The sequence below is a fragment of the Artemia sp. Qi Xiang Cuo genome, chromosome 9, assembly GCF_049724085.1.
Source record: "Artemia sp. Qi Xiang Cuo chromosome 9, ASM4972408v1, whole genome shotgun sequence".
Lineage (NCBI taxonomy): Eukaryota > Metazoa > Arthropoda > Branchiopoda > Anostraca > Artemiidae > Artemia > Artemia sp. Qi Xiang Cuo.
Window position 1 is genome coordinate 39,571,223 of NC_142802.1, and position 19,834 is coordinate 39,591,056.

Below are 19,834 nucleotides of genomic sequence, written 5' to 3' on the forward strand. Positions count from 1 at the left end.
GCCGTGGGGGGCCGGGGGGGCCGGGGGGGGTCCGGGGCCCTTGGAGGCGCAGAGGAGGGCCGTGGAGGGTCTGAGTAGGGCGTTGGGGGGGCGGGGGCTGTTGGGGAGCTTGGGGGACCTTTGAGGACCGCGCGCTTCGTTCGGGGTTGGGGTGGTGGGGATCGGAACCCTTTGGGGTTGGGGTAGAGGACCTCACGACACTGTTCAAATGAAACTTGTGTATTATAACGACCACAGAGTTTCACCCTCAAATTCTCTTCTATAATCTTCTTTTAGAATGTCTCTAACTGTTTCGCCGAAATAATTCCATAACCTGTCTAAAACAGTTTCGACAAAATAATCCCTAAACGTAATTTCAGTGTGTTCCTTTTGTTTTTGGCATCTTTGCGATAACGCATTTCAAATTAATAAGAAATCTGATTCCCACTCTAAAACAATTCATCGCTAAGATATTTCTTGGAGAATTGTTTCCATGGCAACGTTTATTAAAATCTTTTGGAGTTCAACAAAAAGATTTGTTTCCAAGACATAGACATTAATGACTTGGATCTAATCCTGGAGAAATGTTGACAGTACCTGTCAGACATTATTAAACTTTGCCTGGAAACAATTTGATTAATGACTGACAGCACAGGTGTTCCAAATTCCCAATCGATTAAATTAACCACGTGTTCTCCCTAATGACTCTATGCCCATATATGGACTCCCGATCGGAGTAGAAGTGTTCTCCCTAATGACTCTATGCCCATATATGGACTCCCGTCACGAGTCAATAAGGCCCTACTACTACCGCCTCCAAAGGCAATTTTCAAAAGAGTAGACGTTTGTTGCTCATACAATGGTTTGAAAATAAACTGGTTTGGTACAGAACTTACTTGAGTTTTTCGAAAATTTGTTGGATTTGAAATACCAAAGGGTTTTGCAAACTTGCTTTTTACAATTTTATTTTAAAACGTTTTCCCGTGGTCCAACAACGACTATTGATTAAGTTCTTGACTGAAAGCTTCCATAAAATACTAAACTCAATTTGGTTGCTTAACTGACTAGGTTAGTTGGGATAATTTGAGCCATAAAGGATCTTGGTTATTTATTAAAAAAAATTTTGATTTATGCCATCATTATATTTTTTAGTATCAATTTGGATGAAGATAAACTAGAGAACTACAAGTGTAAGCCAGAATACAAATAAAACACCTTTACCATGTACAGGATATTTAACGGTCCCTTTCTTAAAACGAAAAATAAATACGTTTAACCTCTGAACCTGCGGCAACATCTGAAAGGTTGAAGGAGGTACTTGAATTTGCCGCTAGACAAGGGCTAAAGTAAAAGTTATGCAAATGAAAGCCAATTTTAACCGAACCCAAGAGCTAATTAAGATGTGGCAATTACTATGGTTAATATTTCATCATCCGCATGCTCACTTCCTCGTAATGTTACGGTTTATCTGACTTCAAGATAAACGTAATAAATACAACATGCGAATATCGAATATTACATAATGATATAAAATTGAAAAAAAGAAAAGGAAGACAGATCTTACTTTGGTAGTCTAGAATTTTGTTTTGCAGGAATCTATTTTTAACTTTTGGATGTTCTCTCCTATTTTATTTTTTTCTGTTTTGTTTATTAGTTTGTTGTTTTTTTTAGCCAAAAATTGTGTCTATCCAGCTTGCTTAACTCAAAATCAGATGTAGAACAATTATAATAATTAAACCGATTGCCAATGACTACAGCTAGATAATAAACTGATTCTCATAGTAAAAAACAACATATGAAATATCATACAAAAAGTTTGGGATAGAGCCTATTTCAAAAACGCATACATTGAAAAAGAATAGCAAAAACTTGCGTTATTTTTGTTTCTTAACGAGTACAGTATTTCACACTAAGATATAAATTTAAGCTATTGCATGATGTCTACAAAAAAAAAATTGACCACCCCAATTGATTTTTAAAATAAATTCGACCCCCCATCCCTCACGCATGTTAGTAAAGACATCATCTTTGGGAGGGCCAGCGATCAAAATCCCCGAAGACTCAGAAAATTCTCAAATACACTACTGCAAAAAGAACAGCTTTCCTGAAAATGAGCTCAAAGTATGGTGCTCTTCAGCCTTAAGAACCCTCCCCCTTGCAGGCAGGCGAAAGGAGAGATTAGACCAAAATGTCAAAGAGCTTATTTAAGGTGCTTACGCATGACTTTATTTTGTTCATACGAAAAACAAGTTAAATTATAAGACAACCATTGAAATTTTGAGGCTGTAGGATATCGAACTGCCCCCCCCTCTCCCCCCCCCCATTTTGCGCATGTGTTAAGCTTGTTTTATAAGCTACTTTTAAATATTAGCCTCCTACAGGCTACAGAGTGGGACTTGCACGGTAACAATCGTGCTCAATTATAATAATCGCTTTGGCTGGAGTTGTTGGTTGGTTTTATTGTTATATAGAATGAAGCAATTATGCAAAAGACTTATCATATTGATATGTGAAAAAAATTACACAGTTAATAGAACATAAGCCCATTTCTTTTTTTTTTATTTTTCCTTATCAATGACAGTTGCATCCCATCTTCTGTTGCTGCATAAAAAAAAAAAAAAAAATACTCCAGTGCTTCGTGACAAAGCGATTACTATTTTTTTGGATTTGGAACAAAGACAGCCACAGATAGAGAGGCTTAACAGGGAATTGCCCTCCTTATGATTCACAAAAACTGCGCTATCGTATTCTTTCAGGTGCAATTGACCACCCATTGATTTTTAGAAATTATGAAGTTGAAAATGTCATGATTGGTCAGAATGTCAAAGGCTGCATTTTTCGTTGTATCTTTTATTTTCAAGTGAATTCTTCACTTAATTTTTGTACGTTCGAGAGATAATAGTAAGTTTCTTACAATTTACCACGCCTATATTTTGTTCCTAGTTTAGGTCCAAGTTTTAGAAGTTTTTGATACGATCTTGTGATTTTAGTAGAATTCATCTCGTATGTTGTTGAGGGTATCTTATGAGATAATATATTCCTGAAGTTCTTGAGTATAAATAAAACTTAACCGTTTGGCTGTATCTATTTGACACCCCTCCCCAGCCTAGCACCAAGTTTGACGGCCTGAAGTGGCGATTCAGTAATAACGTCTCTGGAAGATTCCAAACGAGAGGGTTTTTCTTCTACGGGACCGTTCTAGAGGTTATAAGAATTAAACCATATGACTCGTAATCTGTATAGGTTTTTTTTTCCTATATTCACGACGCCAGGAACTTAAAGGTATCTGATATGCCGCTATTCAATTACCTCATTTTGAAACCTCGAGGTTTTAAATGTCTGTTGAACCTTCTTTTGAAGGAATAACCAAAAGGATTTACAGTTATAACATCCCCAGGAAGATCGTTCCAGACAGAAGTGCAACGCTGGATGAAGCTCTTCCTCAAGTACTCAGTTCTTGACGTGCCCTCCTTTAGATAATTGGACCAAGCACTGTGCCTTCGCGTGTGCCTTGTCGGTTGGACAAAGGGGGGAACAATACGAGAAAGCTGGTCTGAGGGAGGCGAATTCATGTACTTGTAGAAAACTGTCATCGACACTATATCAAACCTTTTATTTAGAGGTTGGAGTGAGTCATGTGTAGAGGCGCAGTCAGCCTCTCTGCCCCATCATGGTTCTTCTGGAGTGGTGCCAACAGCGCTTTCGGGGTACTAGCATATAGCGGGCACCTATATTCAGCTATGGGTCTGATACAGGACTTTTAAAGTGGGAAAATCGAGCTGAGTGGAAGAAGGTTTTTGAAGCGAGGAGTAACTCGGAGCTTTCTTGCACAGGAGGTTCTCACCTGATCAAGGTGATTATTCCAAGAAAGATCGGCGGAGAAATGAATCCCGAACCAGTTTTCCTTGTTTGTTCCAGTTTTCCAGCTCCTTTGTTTTCGATGCATTAAAGTTGATCATTTATGTATCAGACCACTTTTCGATTTTACAAAGATCTATCTGTAGGGAAAGACAGGCTTGTATTGGGTCTTCGTGTTTTGGGATGGCTGAGTGTGTCGTGGTATCCTCGGCAAAGTGATGCAGAGGGCCTGAAAGGTTGTCTCCCATGTCATTTATGTAGATAAGGGAGAGTGTATGTCCCAAGACACTGCTCTAGGGAACCCTTGCTTTCAATGAATATTCACGGGAAATAAAGCCGTCCACAACAATTCGCAGTGAACGATCTGATAGAAAGCTCTCAATCACTCTTAACAGACATCCACGAACACCGTACGCATCGACTTTATTTAGCAGGCCACGGTGCAATACTCTGTCGTAAGCTTTGGCAATGTCGAATGGCAATAGCCTAATGGCGTACCCCTTACCAGAAGTTCGATCCACTCCTGATGCTGGGCCGCTAGGCAGTCTAATGTTAAGCGTTTCCTCCAGAATCCATATTGGCAATCGCCTAGAAGGTCGTTTGATTCTAGGAACTGTTGAAATGTTTTATTGGAGACGCTCCCATAGACTTTGTCAGCGCAGGAGAGGAGGCTAATAGGTATAACATGGGCAGATTTCTATGTTTGTGGGAAGGTTCCGTAGCGAAAGCATATCCAGAAAATCAATGACAATGGTCCAGCTAGTTCGGCGCTGTGGGATTTAAGGACAACATTTGGTATGTTGTCGGGACATGTGGCTTTGGTCACATCAAGATGCCGAAAAATGAGAAGGATCTTAGGAGCAAAAAAATTCACACAATCCAGGACAGTAGAGATTCGGTCCGAGAAATTTGCCACTTCTCTACCGTCTTCATCCAGATTCGAGAATTCGACAAAAGCCTTTGCAAGAGCTTCAACCTTTTCCTGTGGATCTCGTACCACAGTCCCATTAATCTGTAGAGAGGTATTTGAAGTCCTCTTGGACGACGGTAAAGCCTCCTTGACAATTTTACACCAGCTTTTCGCCGAAGCATGCTGAACCTTGGTGGCAAATTTCTCCTTATACCGAACCCGGGACTGCCGAATTGCATGAACTGCATCCTTGCGCGTGTTGATGAATGCAATCCTGTCCTCTTCGCTCTTTGAAAGCAACTATCGCTTGTGTGCCTTTTGCTTTGCTCGGATAGCCTTCTTACACTGGGTATTGAACCAAGATTTGACATTACTGGACATCTGGATCCGCTTTGAGGGGATAGGTTTTTCAACAGAGTCAACTCTGCCCTGCTGATACTTCTCGGAAGCTTTCTCTGGGCCTTTAAGGAGAAAGGCACTGCTGAGAACAAAGAGTGTTTCTCAAACTGTCCCAATCACCTCTTTTGCAAAACCAGATTGTCCGCTCATGCTTTATTGGAGGCGGAATATGAAAGTTTCCACGTAAGATGTAGGCAACGTGGTCAATTGTGACAGCATGAGCGTCTACCTTAAGGGATTCAAGCTTATCTGTAAGGAAGAGGCCAAGAAGAGGTAATCCGTTTGGACCGTGATAAGTTTCAAACTTAAAAAATTGTTCCAGCCCGTACAAGTCCGACCCCTCCTTTTCTGTATTTTTGCTGCGAAGCCACACGCTATGATGGAAGGTGAAGGCTCCATGGAGGATAATGGCAGCCTTGGCATACTTGCCCCGAATGTATTCGAGGGAGGCTTCAAGGTAGCTAGTAATCTGTCTGGTTGGAGGGTTATATAGGGTAGCAACAATCGCACACTTATTTGGGAGGGTCACCCTAACCCACAGAGCTTCTTCGCCTGCTGAATCTGGCGTATTTGGCATGAATAATATTTAGTTGGTTAGTTGGCCCAATTATTTGGTTTCTTTGTACTAGTTTTATTGATATGTATTAAATAGGTCGGGTAGGTATATCTTCTGTCCGTTTTAAGCTTCAAATTCACTCTCTACTTCCCACGTAAAAACTTTTTTTTAAAATTCACATTTATTCGATTTTTAGTAAAATTTAATGTAGCAACTGCGCTGCCATAATCTTTTTTATTTATACAGAATAATGTATGTTCGTTTTAAGTTTTAATGTCACTTCTTAGTTTCAGTTGAAAACTTGTTTTTAATATAATTTCTAATTATCACCGATCTAGGGGAGATAAGACACCTCTGGAAAATACTGCAAATAACCTTGGCAGCTAAGGAAAACTTTCAGTTTATAACATAAAGTTGGTTATCCATACTTCACAAGACAATACATTTTTTAGGAACATTTGTTTTTCGATGAACAAAAAGCTGTTTTTACTCGGCCGACTTCACCTGAAAAAGCCATAATGAAGAAATGCCTTTATAAATCACCAACTGACAAGCAGAAACTAGAAGATTACCGTAATAAAAGAGAGCTGTTCAAGGGCTCATTTAAAAGCTTATATTTATACCTAATCGCTTTTTAAAAATTTGACTTGATAGCACATTCCCACAAAGTGTACTTTCGGTTGTTTCCCTAACTTTTTTTTAAATGAAACAAGTGCCTTTTCCATTGAAATGACCAAAGAAAAGGTGTTTTTCAAAACCTAGGCAAGAGCAAAAACTAAGGGGACAAGGATGTCCCTTCCCCTCAATTACTGCCGTTAGAACTAGCACACATGCTTCATCGCAGAGTGAAGTTTTAAGGTTCAATTAAAAACTGTTGATCAATCAAGCTTAATTTTTGGTAGATTTTTAGTTGAAAAGTATTTAGTTTTACTTAATTTGTTTTCGCAATAATCTTTAATTTAAAGATGAGTAGGCAATTTATGCAACCTATTAAGAGGGTCTGGAGGGGGAGTATATGTAAGGGGTTTTTATAAACCTCTAGTTAAGGGCTTTGAACCATAATTATTGCAATGGTATCATTTTATGCTTCCAGACTCTTCGACTTAAGAAGCGGTACCAAAAGTGCCGTTTTTAGTGCAATATGGCACTTTTGGTTGGTAAAATTGACAAAAAAGCACGTAGATATGAGTAATAGGTTTAAAATCAGCCTTCCTGGGATATGCCTTAAAAAATGAGTACATCCCGTTTGCAAAAATAGTGGATTATCTGAAAAGTGATCATAAGAAGAGACAAACCATGATGGAAAAAAAAAATCCAAGCTGGAATCGAACGCATGATATTCTAATTTGAAGTCCAGTGCTGTACTGACAGAACCACGCCTGTAATAATACCATTTAATATATTGGTGTTTGTAGGACTTTAATTGCGTAGGTTATTAAGGGGGACTGCAGGAGCAATTAACAGGAGGTGTTCTTGCAAACCTCCAGTTAAGGGTTTTGGACCATAATTATTACAATGGTACCTTTTTATGCTTCCAAGATTTTCCATTTAAGAAGTGGCACCAAATTTGTTGTTTTCAGTGCTATATCTCACTTACGAATGGTAGAATTGATAAAAAACTCGAAGATATGAGCAAAAGTTTTCAAATGAGCCATTAGACATCACTCTAAAAAGCTTTGGTAGCCCACTAGCCCTAGCTTTTCCACTTGAGGAATTGCACCAAAAGTGCCATTTCTAGTGCTGTTTGGAACTTGCAGATGGTGGAATTTATAGGATGAACATAAATATGAGCAAAATTTTTTTTATGAGCTATTAAAAATCCATCTAACATGTTCTGGTAGCCCGATAGCCCCACCCCTCGAGAAACGGCATAAAAAGTGCCTTTTTTCGTGCCATATGGCACTTGCACACGGCGGAATTTATATAAACCACGCACATATGAGAAATAGCTTTTGAATGAGCCCTTAAGAGTCTCTCTATGATGTGCTAGTAACCCGCTAGGCCTGGAAAAAAGAAGAAAAAACGACCGTTTTAACATTTTATAACTTTTAGTTACTATGCGCTGTGGTCCACTCTTTACTAGGTTGCAGCTAATGCTTCAACCATGACATAGAATTCATTGCAAATTCTCCTCAGAAACTACTTAACATTAAAATCTGTTAAAATCAGTTAACATAAAATCTGTGAAACCTATTAGATGGTAGGATTTTTAAAAACCTAGTAAATATAAGCAATAGCTTTTAATTGAGCCATTAAACATCTATCTACGACAGTGTAGTACCCTGCTAATTTTTTAGTAGCTTACTGATGAGCAGATGATTTATGAAACTTACTAAGGGGGCTGGGAGGGGATTGTACGGGAGGGGTTCTTGTGAACCTCCAGTTAAGGGTTCTGGAACATAACTATTACAATTGTACCTGTTTTGTACTTCAGAGCTTTTCCACTTATGAAGTGGCACCAAAAGTGTTGTTTTCAGTGCTATATCGCACTTACGAATGGTAAAATTGATAAAAAAAAAAAGCACGTTTGCAAGAGCAATAGCTTTCAAATGAGCCATTAAACATCGCTCTTATAAGTTCTACTAGCCCAATAGCCCCAGCTTTTCCACTTGAGACACGACACCAAAAGTGCCGTTTTTAGTACCATTTGGAACTTCCTGGTGATGGAATTTATATGAAAGACGTAGATATGAGTAATATCTTTTATATGAGGTATAAAAAATCTGTCTACGATGTTCTAGTAGCCTCCTAGTACCGCCCCTTGAGAAATGGCACAAAAAGTGACATTTTGGTGCCATATGGCACTTGCAGATCGCGAAATTTTTGAAAAGCACGTAGATATGAGAAAACGCTTTCGAATGAGCCATTAAGACTCTCTCTATGATGTTCTGGTAGCCCGCTAGGCTGTTGAAAAAAAGGAAAAAAAAAAAAAAGGGAGACAGATCAGTGCTACCAATGCAAAAAAGTGATTTTCCTTGTTGTTCAAGTAGGGGGACTGTAATTTCCCTGCACCAGGTTTTCAACCGTGCTGATTCCAATGGTACACTTTTCATTTTGATCTGACACCATTTTCGTGGGGTTTGAGCAGGGGCGGATCCAGGATTTTTTAGGGTGGGGGCGCAAAATAGGTTGATCCGAAAAAATTTTTTTTAGGGGGGCGCAAAATAGGTTGATCCGATAAACTTGCGTTAGGAGAAAGTTTAATTAGCGCAAACTTGAGTTAAATAAGTAAATTACACTACTTTAGACTACGCTAGGGGGGGGGGGCTCCCCCTGCCCCCTGGATCCGCCACTGCGTTTTAGGCTTTTATCGAAATCACCATGAATTACTTTTGACCGCCTAGCTGCCTTTGAAACCAAATCCCTACGACACATTGCTGGTATCACCTACCACGACAGAATCTCCAACTCCAAGCTTCTCCATAATCTGAAAGTCAAATTTACAATACTGGACAAAATAAAACTACAACAACTCAAATGACTTGGACATACCCAACGCATGGCTAGCACTCGTCTCCCGAAGATAACCTTCGATGGACAAGCACACGGTTCTCGCCCCAGAGGTCGCCCTTCGAAGAGATGGAAAGAAAACTTCTGACCCTACAACCTGCCACAACTCTGCCGCCTGGCCGACAACAGAAGCACCTACAGGAGGCATATCAATGAACTGGTTAAAGAAGAGGCCCCAACACGACCTTCAAGGACTGATGGGACATAAGTTAAGTAAGTCATTCCTGAGTCAGTGTCAGATGGTAATTTTTTCACTAGGCAGTTTTTTTAAAAAACTTGCTGGGACATGCTTTAGAAAATGAGCCTAGAAAATAACCAAAAAAAAAAAAACGGATACCGATACCGATATTCCCGTTAGGATACATGCGATACCAACGCGCCCGATACCGATACGTGCGATATCGATACGCTTGATACCACATACAGCCCTTCCCCAGGGACTATGGAGGGCCATATCGTCATCAAAACCATATATATTGGAAATTTGAACTATGTTAAACAAAATGGCTATCTCAACATTTTTATAGGAATAGTTTGGGGGGAGGGGCCTGTAGTGAGGGGGTATTTTCCCCCCAATCTTTTTGGTCACTTAAAAAGGGCACTAGAAAATTTAATTTCCATTCGAATGAGCCCTTAAGCATCTCTCTATGATGTTCTGGTCATTCGCTAGAAAAAAAAAGAAAATGCTACCCATGCAAAAAAAGTCATTTTCCTTGGTGTTCAAGGTGGGGGACTGTAATTATCCTTCCAAGGGTTTTGGACCATGCTGACTCCAATGCTGCACTTTTTATTTCGATCTGACGCTATTTTCAAGGGGTTCAGGCTCTTTTTCGAAATCACCATAAATTTCTTTTTGCAATAATCTTTTACTTTTGAGAGTAAACGAAACAATAGGTACTATTACTGATTCACTGCCACGTGGCGATTTTTTCTAAAAAGGCAGTTTTTTTTTGAAAACGCGTTTTTCAACTTTTGATTACTATGGGCTGTGGTTCGCTCTTTAATAGGTTGCAGCTGCCGCTGCAACCATGATAATCTACGAGATAATTTTCCTAGGGATCGATTTAGAGAGATTGAGACGCATCAAAGCTCAAATTCTGAAAGCAATAAGACTGTGGTCACATGGAGGGTGGGCATGGAATTCTGTAGGAGAGTTGGGGGAAAAGGAACAGCCAGGCCACCCTGTCTAAGGGAGAAAACACATAGCACTTCGGTGGCAGTGGAGCTGGGATTCCGTAGAGAGTAGAGAAGAAAGTGACCAGGCCATCCTGTCTAGAAAATAAGACGGTACTTGTATGATATACCCCCTACCAAATATTCTTCTAATATGTTTCTCTGACGCTCAATCCTAATGAAATATACCAAAGTAAGATAAAAATATAATACTTTAGAAACAAATTTGTAAATTTGCCCATTAGGGGTAGGAGGTGGGGTTGAAGTATAGCGGGTCTGCATGCCCAATGTGTTTGGGTACAATTATTCTGCATATTATGTAGTAAGAATTGTTTTTTAACTTCACACTGTCTAAATAATTTAACCCCTCCCTCCCCCAATGTCCAAATATATAGCCCAAATTATATATTTTCCATCTATTCTGTCACTTCTCTTTGTCTTGTCTTACTCTAAGCTGAAAGAAACTAACGAAAAAAAAAGGTTCTATAATGCGTCAATGAATGAACAACTTGAACGGTAAGGCGTTTATCATACAAGTACCAATAAGACATGTAATATTCCGGTTCTGAATAAAAGTACTTCTGAAATTCTTGGTTTTCCGTGTCACCTCTCAGAAAATGCTAAACCTCGATCCTTGTATTACCAAGATGAGGCACAGATAAGTCAACACCAGGATGACGCACAGATAAGTAAGCACCAGAATGAGGCACAGATAAGTATGCACCAGGATGAGGTACTTAGTGTGCAAGGCAAGGTTGAAAACAAATTTAGATTGCGTGCGTTACGTCCAATATGAAAAACCTAATGTGGGAATTCAGTTCCCATTCAGTGACAATTTATTTATTTCTTCAACAAAAGTAAAGTTGACCAAAAGAGAGAAAAGAACTGCGAAAAGAAACTGCAATTTAAAAATTTAGTCTGAGATAGCACACACTAGAGTTCAATTCCTATTTCAACTCAACTACTTACATTTAAAACAGCTATTCCTTCGTCCCTGATGACCTTGAGAGAGTACCGACTATCTTCTACAAGAAGTGTTTCACCATGTGAAATGAGCAAGTGGTTTTCAGGATCTGAAATATTTGATACCTATCAGTATCAGTATTGGATTTGGCACCAGGGACCCATATTCAAAGTAAAGGGGTATATAAGTAAGGCAAAAGGTAATATTTTAGTTATCGCAGCTTGTGGGCGTCTATGGGAAAGGATCAGGCAATTGCATGCTTTGAAACTTTTCTAGATACACTCTTGATATTCTGCTTAAACAAAACAGAACATTATATTTGACTTTTGTGTTTTCAGTAAAGCGCTAGTTTTATATTATCCTACAAACATAGGAAAATATAACTAGTTGGTTTATTTGTACTATTTTGTAGATATATGTTAGATAGACTGTGAAGCAATAATTTTTGCAATGCTATCTTTGTTTAATATGGCTTTAGACTCTAAGGGCTTTTGAATTCCAGTCCTTACAGAACCCCCCCCCCCCCCCTCATTGTTACAGACAATTTCAAAAAATGTTGTGCCTCTTCAAGCGCAGACTAAATTAGTATTAGTATCCTCTGAGAATAATTTGACTGCAGCGACATGTTTTGTTTTTTTCAGTCATTACTGTTCCCATTAGAAAATAACATCATTCTTTAAGAGAAAAGTTTCAACAGAGGTATACTCACGAGGAGGGACTGGCTCATTGCACCCAAATTAAAATTAAATTTTGGCGAATTTTCCAGTTTTTCATCAAAAGCTTGATAAATTTTCTTAGAGAAGTAACTTTTTCAAATAGTTTCCCAGCCCTCACAGCAATTCTCTCCCCCCAATAAGATACTGTTATCAAACTCTGGCTATTAATGCCATTTACAAAATGTTATTTGAATCAAAAGTCATAGACCTACCCTCTATATCATATTTGATCCAGATAAGTGGAAAATTGCTGCCAATATTTTCTTCTGCTTTTTCTTCTTCTTCTGAATCTTCCACACTCCCTCTAATTTGGCATTCTAAACGCAGAGTTTCGCCTGCAGTTACTCGTTGAACACTTACTGTATAGCTTTCAGCACATAAAATACCTAAAGAGATCAAATTTTGGTAAGCTGATTTCATAGTAATAATTATTGATTTTGAACTTACAACTGACCATTCAACGACTTTCTGTCCGTTGGAGATTTCCTTTATTCATTCACATGAATTTCTGTTCTAGGTATTGCTCTTTACTTTTCTTTGAAAATTTTTTTGAAAATATTCTTAAAAAATTGATTTTGATTTAAATAAAAAAGGATGCCAATACTATTACCAGGCTAATCACAACCAACTGCAATTAAGGTTTATTTACTAGTTTACTGATTGTACTTGATATTTTACACTCGTGTAAAGGTTGTTGGAAATGCAAAAAGACTTCCCACAAAGCACGGATTCGCTGATACGTCGGCGTTTTCAAACTGAGAATAAAAATTGATAGACCATTTCTTGAATGTAAGTTATCAGAGGCAACGCTATAGCGTTGCCTATAGTAAAAGCCACACGGCTCCAATGTTTTATTGTTTATTTATTTATTTATTATTTTTTTCCCCCAGAGGCACTTCATATGGAAGGGGTCGTCGTAGAAACTTCAAAGGGGGCTCATTTGATTGAAAATCGAGAGTTCTAGTGCCCTTTTTAAGGATCAAAAGTGATTGGAAGGCAGCTAAAACCCTTTCCATGCCCATCATTTCCCCAAACACATCCAATCAAAATTTTGAGATAGCCATTTTGGTCAGCGTAGTTGATTTCCAGATAGAAATTATTTTTTTGAGGAGGACACTCCCCCACAGCCCTAAGGGCTGGGGCTGTAAGTTATGCCCTGGGGGCATATAAGTTTTTTATAGAAAGCTTTGTCGTAGAAACTTCAAAAATGGACTCATTCAATTGTAAATTCAAAGGGCTAGTGTCCCTTTTAAGACTCTAATGTGGTTGGGACGCAACTAACCCCCCTCTTACGCCCACCTTTTCCCCAACTACATCCATTCAAAATTTTTAAATAGCCATTTTGTTCAACGTGGTTGAAAAATCGGGGACTTAGGCATTAGGATGACAACCCCCCCCCCACTATCCTTAGGGCAAGGGCTATTATTATGCCTAGGGTGTCTATAAGTTTTTTTTATAGAAGGCGCTTTTGTAAAAACTTCAAAAAGTATTCACTAAATTAGAAATTTTAATGGATTGTGCCTCTTTTAATAGTTAAAAGCGACTAGAAGGCAAGTGACACCCCTTCCATACCCATCCTAACTCCATACACAACCAATCAAAATTTTGAGACAGACATTTTGTTTAATGCATCGAAAGTTCTAGAAATTATATCTTTGAGCAGGACACGTTCCCCACAGTCTTCAGGGCAAGGGTTATAAGTTATACCCTGGGGGCATATATGGTTCTTAAGGAGGGAATACTCTTATAAACTCAGAGGGCAGTAGAGTAGTAGGTTATACTTCTAGACCTTTATGTTCCTTCCCGTGTATTTCTGGACCTTGTATACGCCGTTTCAAAGAGATTCCTTTCTGTGCTATTCTGGACCTTGTATACACCCTTTCAAAGAGAGTGAGTATCCTCTCACATAGCCTTATGCTTCTACAATGCTCGCGTACAAACAGGTCTATAGGTCTTTACACTCTAGGAACGACGCAATTTCAAAGTTCAATGTCTTTTTTTTTAGTTCAAAAAACCGGTGTCTCTTCTTTTTTACTCGCCTATTATTTTTTGTATATAATCAGGTTCCATATTTGATTCTCCATCAGTTTCGAGTCGTGTATATTAGGGAAATCAATTTTTTTAATTACAAATAAAAAATGGATAAATATAAACATTTTCTGGTGAGTAAAAAATATTATCATTATTAAAAAGAAATTGTCATTAAGTTAAGGAAGAAATTCTTTCCTTACACTAGAACTAAGGGATACTTATACACTTAGAAGCTTGTTGTTTTTAGGAGTTGAAAAAACCTCTAATTCTCTTATAGGTTGAAATTTTCGGTGTGATTTTTTATCAAGATAACTGTTCTTTTAGATGTTTTTTTTTGAAAAAAAGTTCTTAGCTTTTCTATATTTAATTTTGGATGATAATAAAAAGTTTATTTTTTATTTTATTAATTTTAAAATATTTTTCCTTTTTTAAAATTTAAAGTGGTTTTTTTTTTTTCGTTTAATGTTTTTGACTTATATGACTTTCCATTCGTCTTTTTAGGTGTGATTTTTTTTTTAACGTTCTAAATTTTTCGGTTTGATGTTTTTTTGAAAAAAAGTTATATTCGTGAATAATATAACTGGGGGATTATAATACTTTTTTGATTTTTTTATTTTTTTATGTGTTAAAAAAGAATCAATTTTTTTAAAGTTAAGTGGCTTTTTTTTTTATCAATATCAGTGTTTTTTTTTTTAGGAGTGTTTTTTAAAATAATTCCAGGCCAGTCTGCATTTATGGTGTGATTTTTTTATAAATATAAGCGGCCTTTTTAATGATTTTTTTTAAAAAAAGTTATTATCTTTAGATAGGTAAATTGGGATTAGAATAAAATTTTTATTCTTTTAATTTATTAATTGTTACAAAAGATTCCTTTTTTATTACAGTGCGTTTTTTTTTTTTTATCACGATCAGTGGTTTTTTTAGGGGTGTTTTTTTTTTAAAATTTTTCCTTACCATTATGGTTTGTAGAATATATACCTTAAATTTAATGCTTTAAAAACCCTCACCCCCCCCCCCCCAGTTCCACAAAAATAAAATTTTTTACCTTATAACCCTATTTAATAAATAACATTGTTAGCTATCCTTTTTATTTTTATCATGTTTTAGGATATTCGATTAGGATTAACTTAACTTCATTCCTTGAGTGTTGTCGAGGGGTAACACGTAAGTACCAAATTTTGAGTTCACTGCAGGGGATTTTCCACAAGGAGAATTTTCCATGGGGAGGGAATTTTCCAGGAGGTGAATTGCTACAAGTTTCGTCCACTAGCCTGATTTATCAAGATCAGTGGCCTTTTTAGGGATGTTTTTGAAAAAAGTGCTTAGCTTTCGATCGGTAAATTGGGATTAGAATAAAATGTTGATTCTTTTAATGTATTAATTGTTACAAAAGCTTCCTTTTTATTACAGTGTGATTTTTTTTTTTATCACGATCAGTGGTTTTTTAGGGATGTTTTTTTGAAAATATTTCCTGGCCAGTCTGCGTTGAAGAATCTCTTCCTGAAATTTAATGCATTCAACCCCCCCCCCACCCCCATTTCTTCAAAAATAAAATTTGTTACCTTATAACCCTATTTAATAAATAACATTGTTAGCTTAGCTATACGGAAGTACTTGACTGTCACATGAAATTCTTCTCCATTTTTTTTAATAAGTAACGAAAATACTGCTTTTTATTTTTTAATTTAAAAATACCTTCACGTAAGCATGGACCTAGGGGGGGGGGGGAGGAGCAGTTTATAAAAGGCCCACCAACCCAATATAAAAACTCCTGATTTTTAAATAAAGATGTTTTTTTTTAAAATACTTTAGATTTCTAACAAAAAATGAATTATTTTCCAAAAACCCAAAATGCATTTTTGCTACATGCTAATTTTTTTTTTTTTTTTTTTTTTTAAGGAAGAAGAGACGTGCAATAATCCCCCTTCTGAGAAGAAAGCTAGATATGGCGAACCTTCATTAATACAGGCCACAAGAGCGTCTGTTATCAAATTCGCTAGAAAAGTTACACGTGATTTGGACCATGCATCGAGCACTCAACTTATAGTGACAAAACCCTCTGACTCCCGCGTTGGCTCTATGGCAAACCCTCCTCAAGTATTACAAAGGAGTTCAGATATAGAAGTCCAATCAGACACGGGTTCAGTTACAAGGGGGGTTCAGCTGCACGGGAGGAGGGGGGTATCCCTATTTTCGTAAATCGGGCTCCCTGTTTTCAAAATCCCTTTTTCTTCTGAGGCTTGGAGCATTTGGTGGCTAGATATTAAACGTAATGAAATTTAGCGCGGAGGTTCAGTTGTACAGGGTTTCAGTTATACAGGGGTTCAGTTACATGGAGGGTTCTGTGTGTTAAATAAGTAGTTTTTGTATCTTTTAAAAGAACTTTACGGGGATTGAGAGACTCAGTTGCCTAATTCCGTGTGATGCAAGCAATTCATAATATACATTAAATGCATTCAGATATTTTATTTATAAAACATAGTCGTTAATAAATAATTTTTTTTTGTTTTGCATTTTTTTTTTAATCTTTTTTGCACTTTCGTGTTTTTTTTTTTTTTGCAGGCACTTAAAAAAAAAAAATAAAATAAATAAGAAGTTTTATTTATCAAAAATATGAGTTTAAAAATAATATTGTTTTTTATTTAATTTTTTTTTTTATACTATTTGTATTTTTTTTGCGTTTTTAAACGAAAGTCATAATATACCTTCAATGAATTCAAATAATTTCTTTATAAAACATGTTCGTGATCCCATCTGATGGTTTGTAGTACAGTGATTTTTTACTAGTATTAGTATTTTCGTTTTTTTTTTGCAATCCATTCAAACTATAACTTAAATTCATTTAGATATTTTCTTAATAAAGCAAATTTTTTATCACAGTAACAAAAAATAAATAGTTTTTTACTTACTTAGAATTTTTTCATAATTTCTTGAACGAAATGTCTTTGTTTATCCAGCAGATGAATTCGAGAAAGAATTTGCTACTTACTTACAATTTTTTCATAATTTCTTTAATGAAAATTTCTGTATTGTGTATCCCAGAGGTGACTTCAAGAAAGAATTTATTACTTACTTACAATTTTTTCATAATTTCTTTAATGAAAATTTCTGTATTGTGTATCCAAGAGGTGACTTCAGGAAAGAGTTTGTTACTTGCTTACAATAGAACTATTCTAAAGAACATGAAGGAGTTAAGCTTAAAGATATTTATTGCTTAAATGTATTAACAGATTTTTTTTTTTAGAAAAAAAAACAACAACAACAAATGTTTACACAAAAATAGTACTTAGAGTTCACTCTTAAACATCCACAAACGATGGTCCCATGATGTAGGATAGTTTTTAACATGTCTTATGGATTTTTCACGATCAGGTATATTCTTAGGTATCCACTGTGCGAAGAACCTAACCTCGTCTTCAGGACGGTGATAACCCCCTTCAAATTTAGGACACTTAAACTCTTCTAGATTGAAAAGTGGAATCCTAGGGTCACACTTTTGAATTAAAACTTTATCTGTAGGTACATTGCCCTTTACGTAGAGCGCTTCAACTCCGAAAAAGCTGCAACTTTCACCGACTTCCTCCTGGACATTTCTCAGTTCCTGACCAGTATTATTAAGTGGTGTAATCACTCTATCATAGAATCCCAGTCTGTTTATATAACGTAATGTAGTACTCCACAAGCTTTTATCATAATCAAACAGATTATAGTTCACTAACCAATGATAACAGTCAATTTCTTTGAGATCCATAGACAATAATAAAAAAGCACATTCGAATATAACACCGCAAGATGATTTTTTCAAACTGATAAATTCGGTGTCAAACAGTCCTATCATCTTGGAACTGAATGTATATCATCCCATTCTTAAGGTATTTTATACCTTATATCTTGGAAATTAAGTCTCTCTCTTCTTATCAGATTCAAACGCTTAATACCCGCAAGCATATGCGAGTCAAATTTCATCTTAAAGTGCCAACGTATCTGATAGAATAATTTAAGTCTTATGATCAATTTCATAAAACCTATAATTTTCACCTTTTTCTCCATTAAGCATCAATTACTTCAAGAAATTAATTCCACATTTTTTGCAGATAGGAGCTTGAAACTTCCGAAGTAGGGTTATTGGTTTTTAGAGTTTCGGTAACTATTGAGTCGTGTCGCTCCTTACTTACAGTTCGTTAGCACAAACACAAAAATGTTATCACTCTTAACATTTAAATCTTGGCAAATCCAAAACACCTGTGCAGTGATTTTTGCAAGTGCGTTTAGGTGTTAAATTCCAATTAATAGGCACGTAACGTATCTAAAACAGAAAAGTGTGTTTTGACTATATTTTCTATAATTTAGTCTGAAAAATAGGACTTCACACTTAAAAAGTTCTATTAAGAGCTTTTTTTTTCCGCTTTTATTTCAGCCAATTGTGTTTAACAAAAAAATAATGGAATTATTTACTGATCTTCAGTTGTTGTGATTTTAAAAGTTCTGCTTTTGTTTCAGCCAATCGTGTATCTTCCCCAAAAAATACTTTTCAGACAATCAACTTCAGACTAACAAGAATTTTTTTTTAACTGAAGTGGAAAATTTTGATATTATTTTGGGAAAATAGAATTGATCAATAACTTATTTCATTTTCATTAAGAAAATTCAGAATCAAAGTTGAACTTTTGTTCTTCCAGGAAAATATTTGGAACAGAACTTTAAATTTTTTCATCTCTTTGAGAAAAATCTGAATTGAAGTGGAAAATTTTATATTATTTTAGGAAAAAGGGGGATTCAGTTGCACGGGAGGTATCCCTATTTTCGTAAATCGGGCTCCCTGTTTTCAAAATCCCTTTTTCTTCTGAGGCTTGGAGCATTTGGTGGCTAGATATTAAACGTAATGAAATTTAGCGCGGAGGTTCAGTTGTACAAGGTTTCAGTTATACAGGGGTTCAGTTACATGGGGGGTTCTTTGTGTTAAATAAGTAGTTTTTGTATCTTTTAAAAGAACTTTACGGGGATTGAGAGACTCAGGTGCCTAATTCCATGTGATTTTTTCTTTACTTGATGTTCATTAAAAACTAAATTTTTGTGTTAAATAGGTAGTTTTTGTATATTTAAAAATAGCTTTAAGTGGATTGAGAGACTCAGTTGCCTAATTCCGTGTGATTTTTCTTTACTTGGTGGTCATTAAAAACGAAATTTTTGTGTTAAATAAGTAGTTTTTGTATCTTTTAAAAAAACATAGTCGTGACTACATCAGATGGTTTTGTGATGCAGTTGTAGTGCAGTGAGTTGTTACTAGTAGTAGTATTTTCGTGTTTTTTGCAAGCAATTCATACTATACCTTAAATGCATTCAGATATTTTCTTGATAAAACATAGTCGTGACTACATCAGATGGTTTTATGATGCAGTGAGTTGTTACTAGTAGTAGCACTTTCGTGTTTTTTTGCAGGCCATTCATACTATACCTTAAATGCGTTCAGATATTTTCTTGATAAAACATAGCCGTGACTACATCAGATGGTTTTGTAGTGCAGTGAGTTGTTACTAGTAGTAGTATTTTCGTTTTTTTTTTTTGCAAGCCATTCATACTATACCTTAAATGCATTCAGATATTTTCTTGATAAAACATAGCCGTGACTACATCATACGAAAAACTTGAAACCTTTCCAAACGAGCGGGGATTCCCCACCAATCAGGAGAGATATGCAAAGTCGACATAGCTTTATTTCATTTTTTAGGTTCATTTAG

The 19,834-nt window shown here is 36.4% G+C and overlaps 1 protein-coding gene across 1 annotated transcript in view; it reads right to left on the reverse strand.

Annotated features, from left to right (window-relative positions):
- Positions 1-19,834, reverse strand: part of LOC148948638 (lachesin-like) — a 170,954-nt gene that overhangs the window by 22,000 nt on the left and 129,120 nt on the right. The window contains exons 2-3 of the mRNA XM_089094024.1: positions 12,278-12,451; positions 11,355-11,458 (exon numbers count right to left, since the gene is read on the reverse strand). Of these exons, the coding sequence (XP_088950150.1) occupies positions 11,355-11,458; positions 12,278-12,451 (278 nt within the window). The remainder of the gene's footprint in view (positions 1-11,354; positions 11,459-12,277; positions 12,452-19,834) is intronic.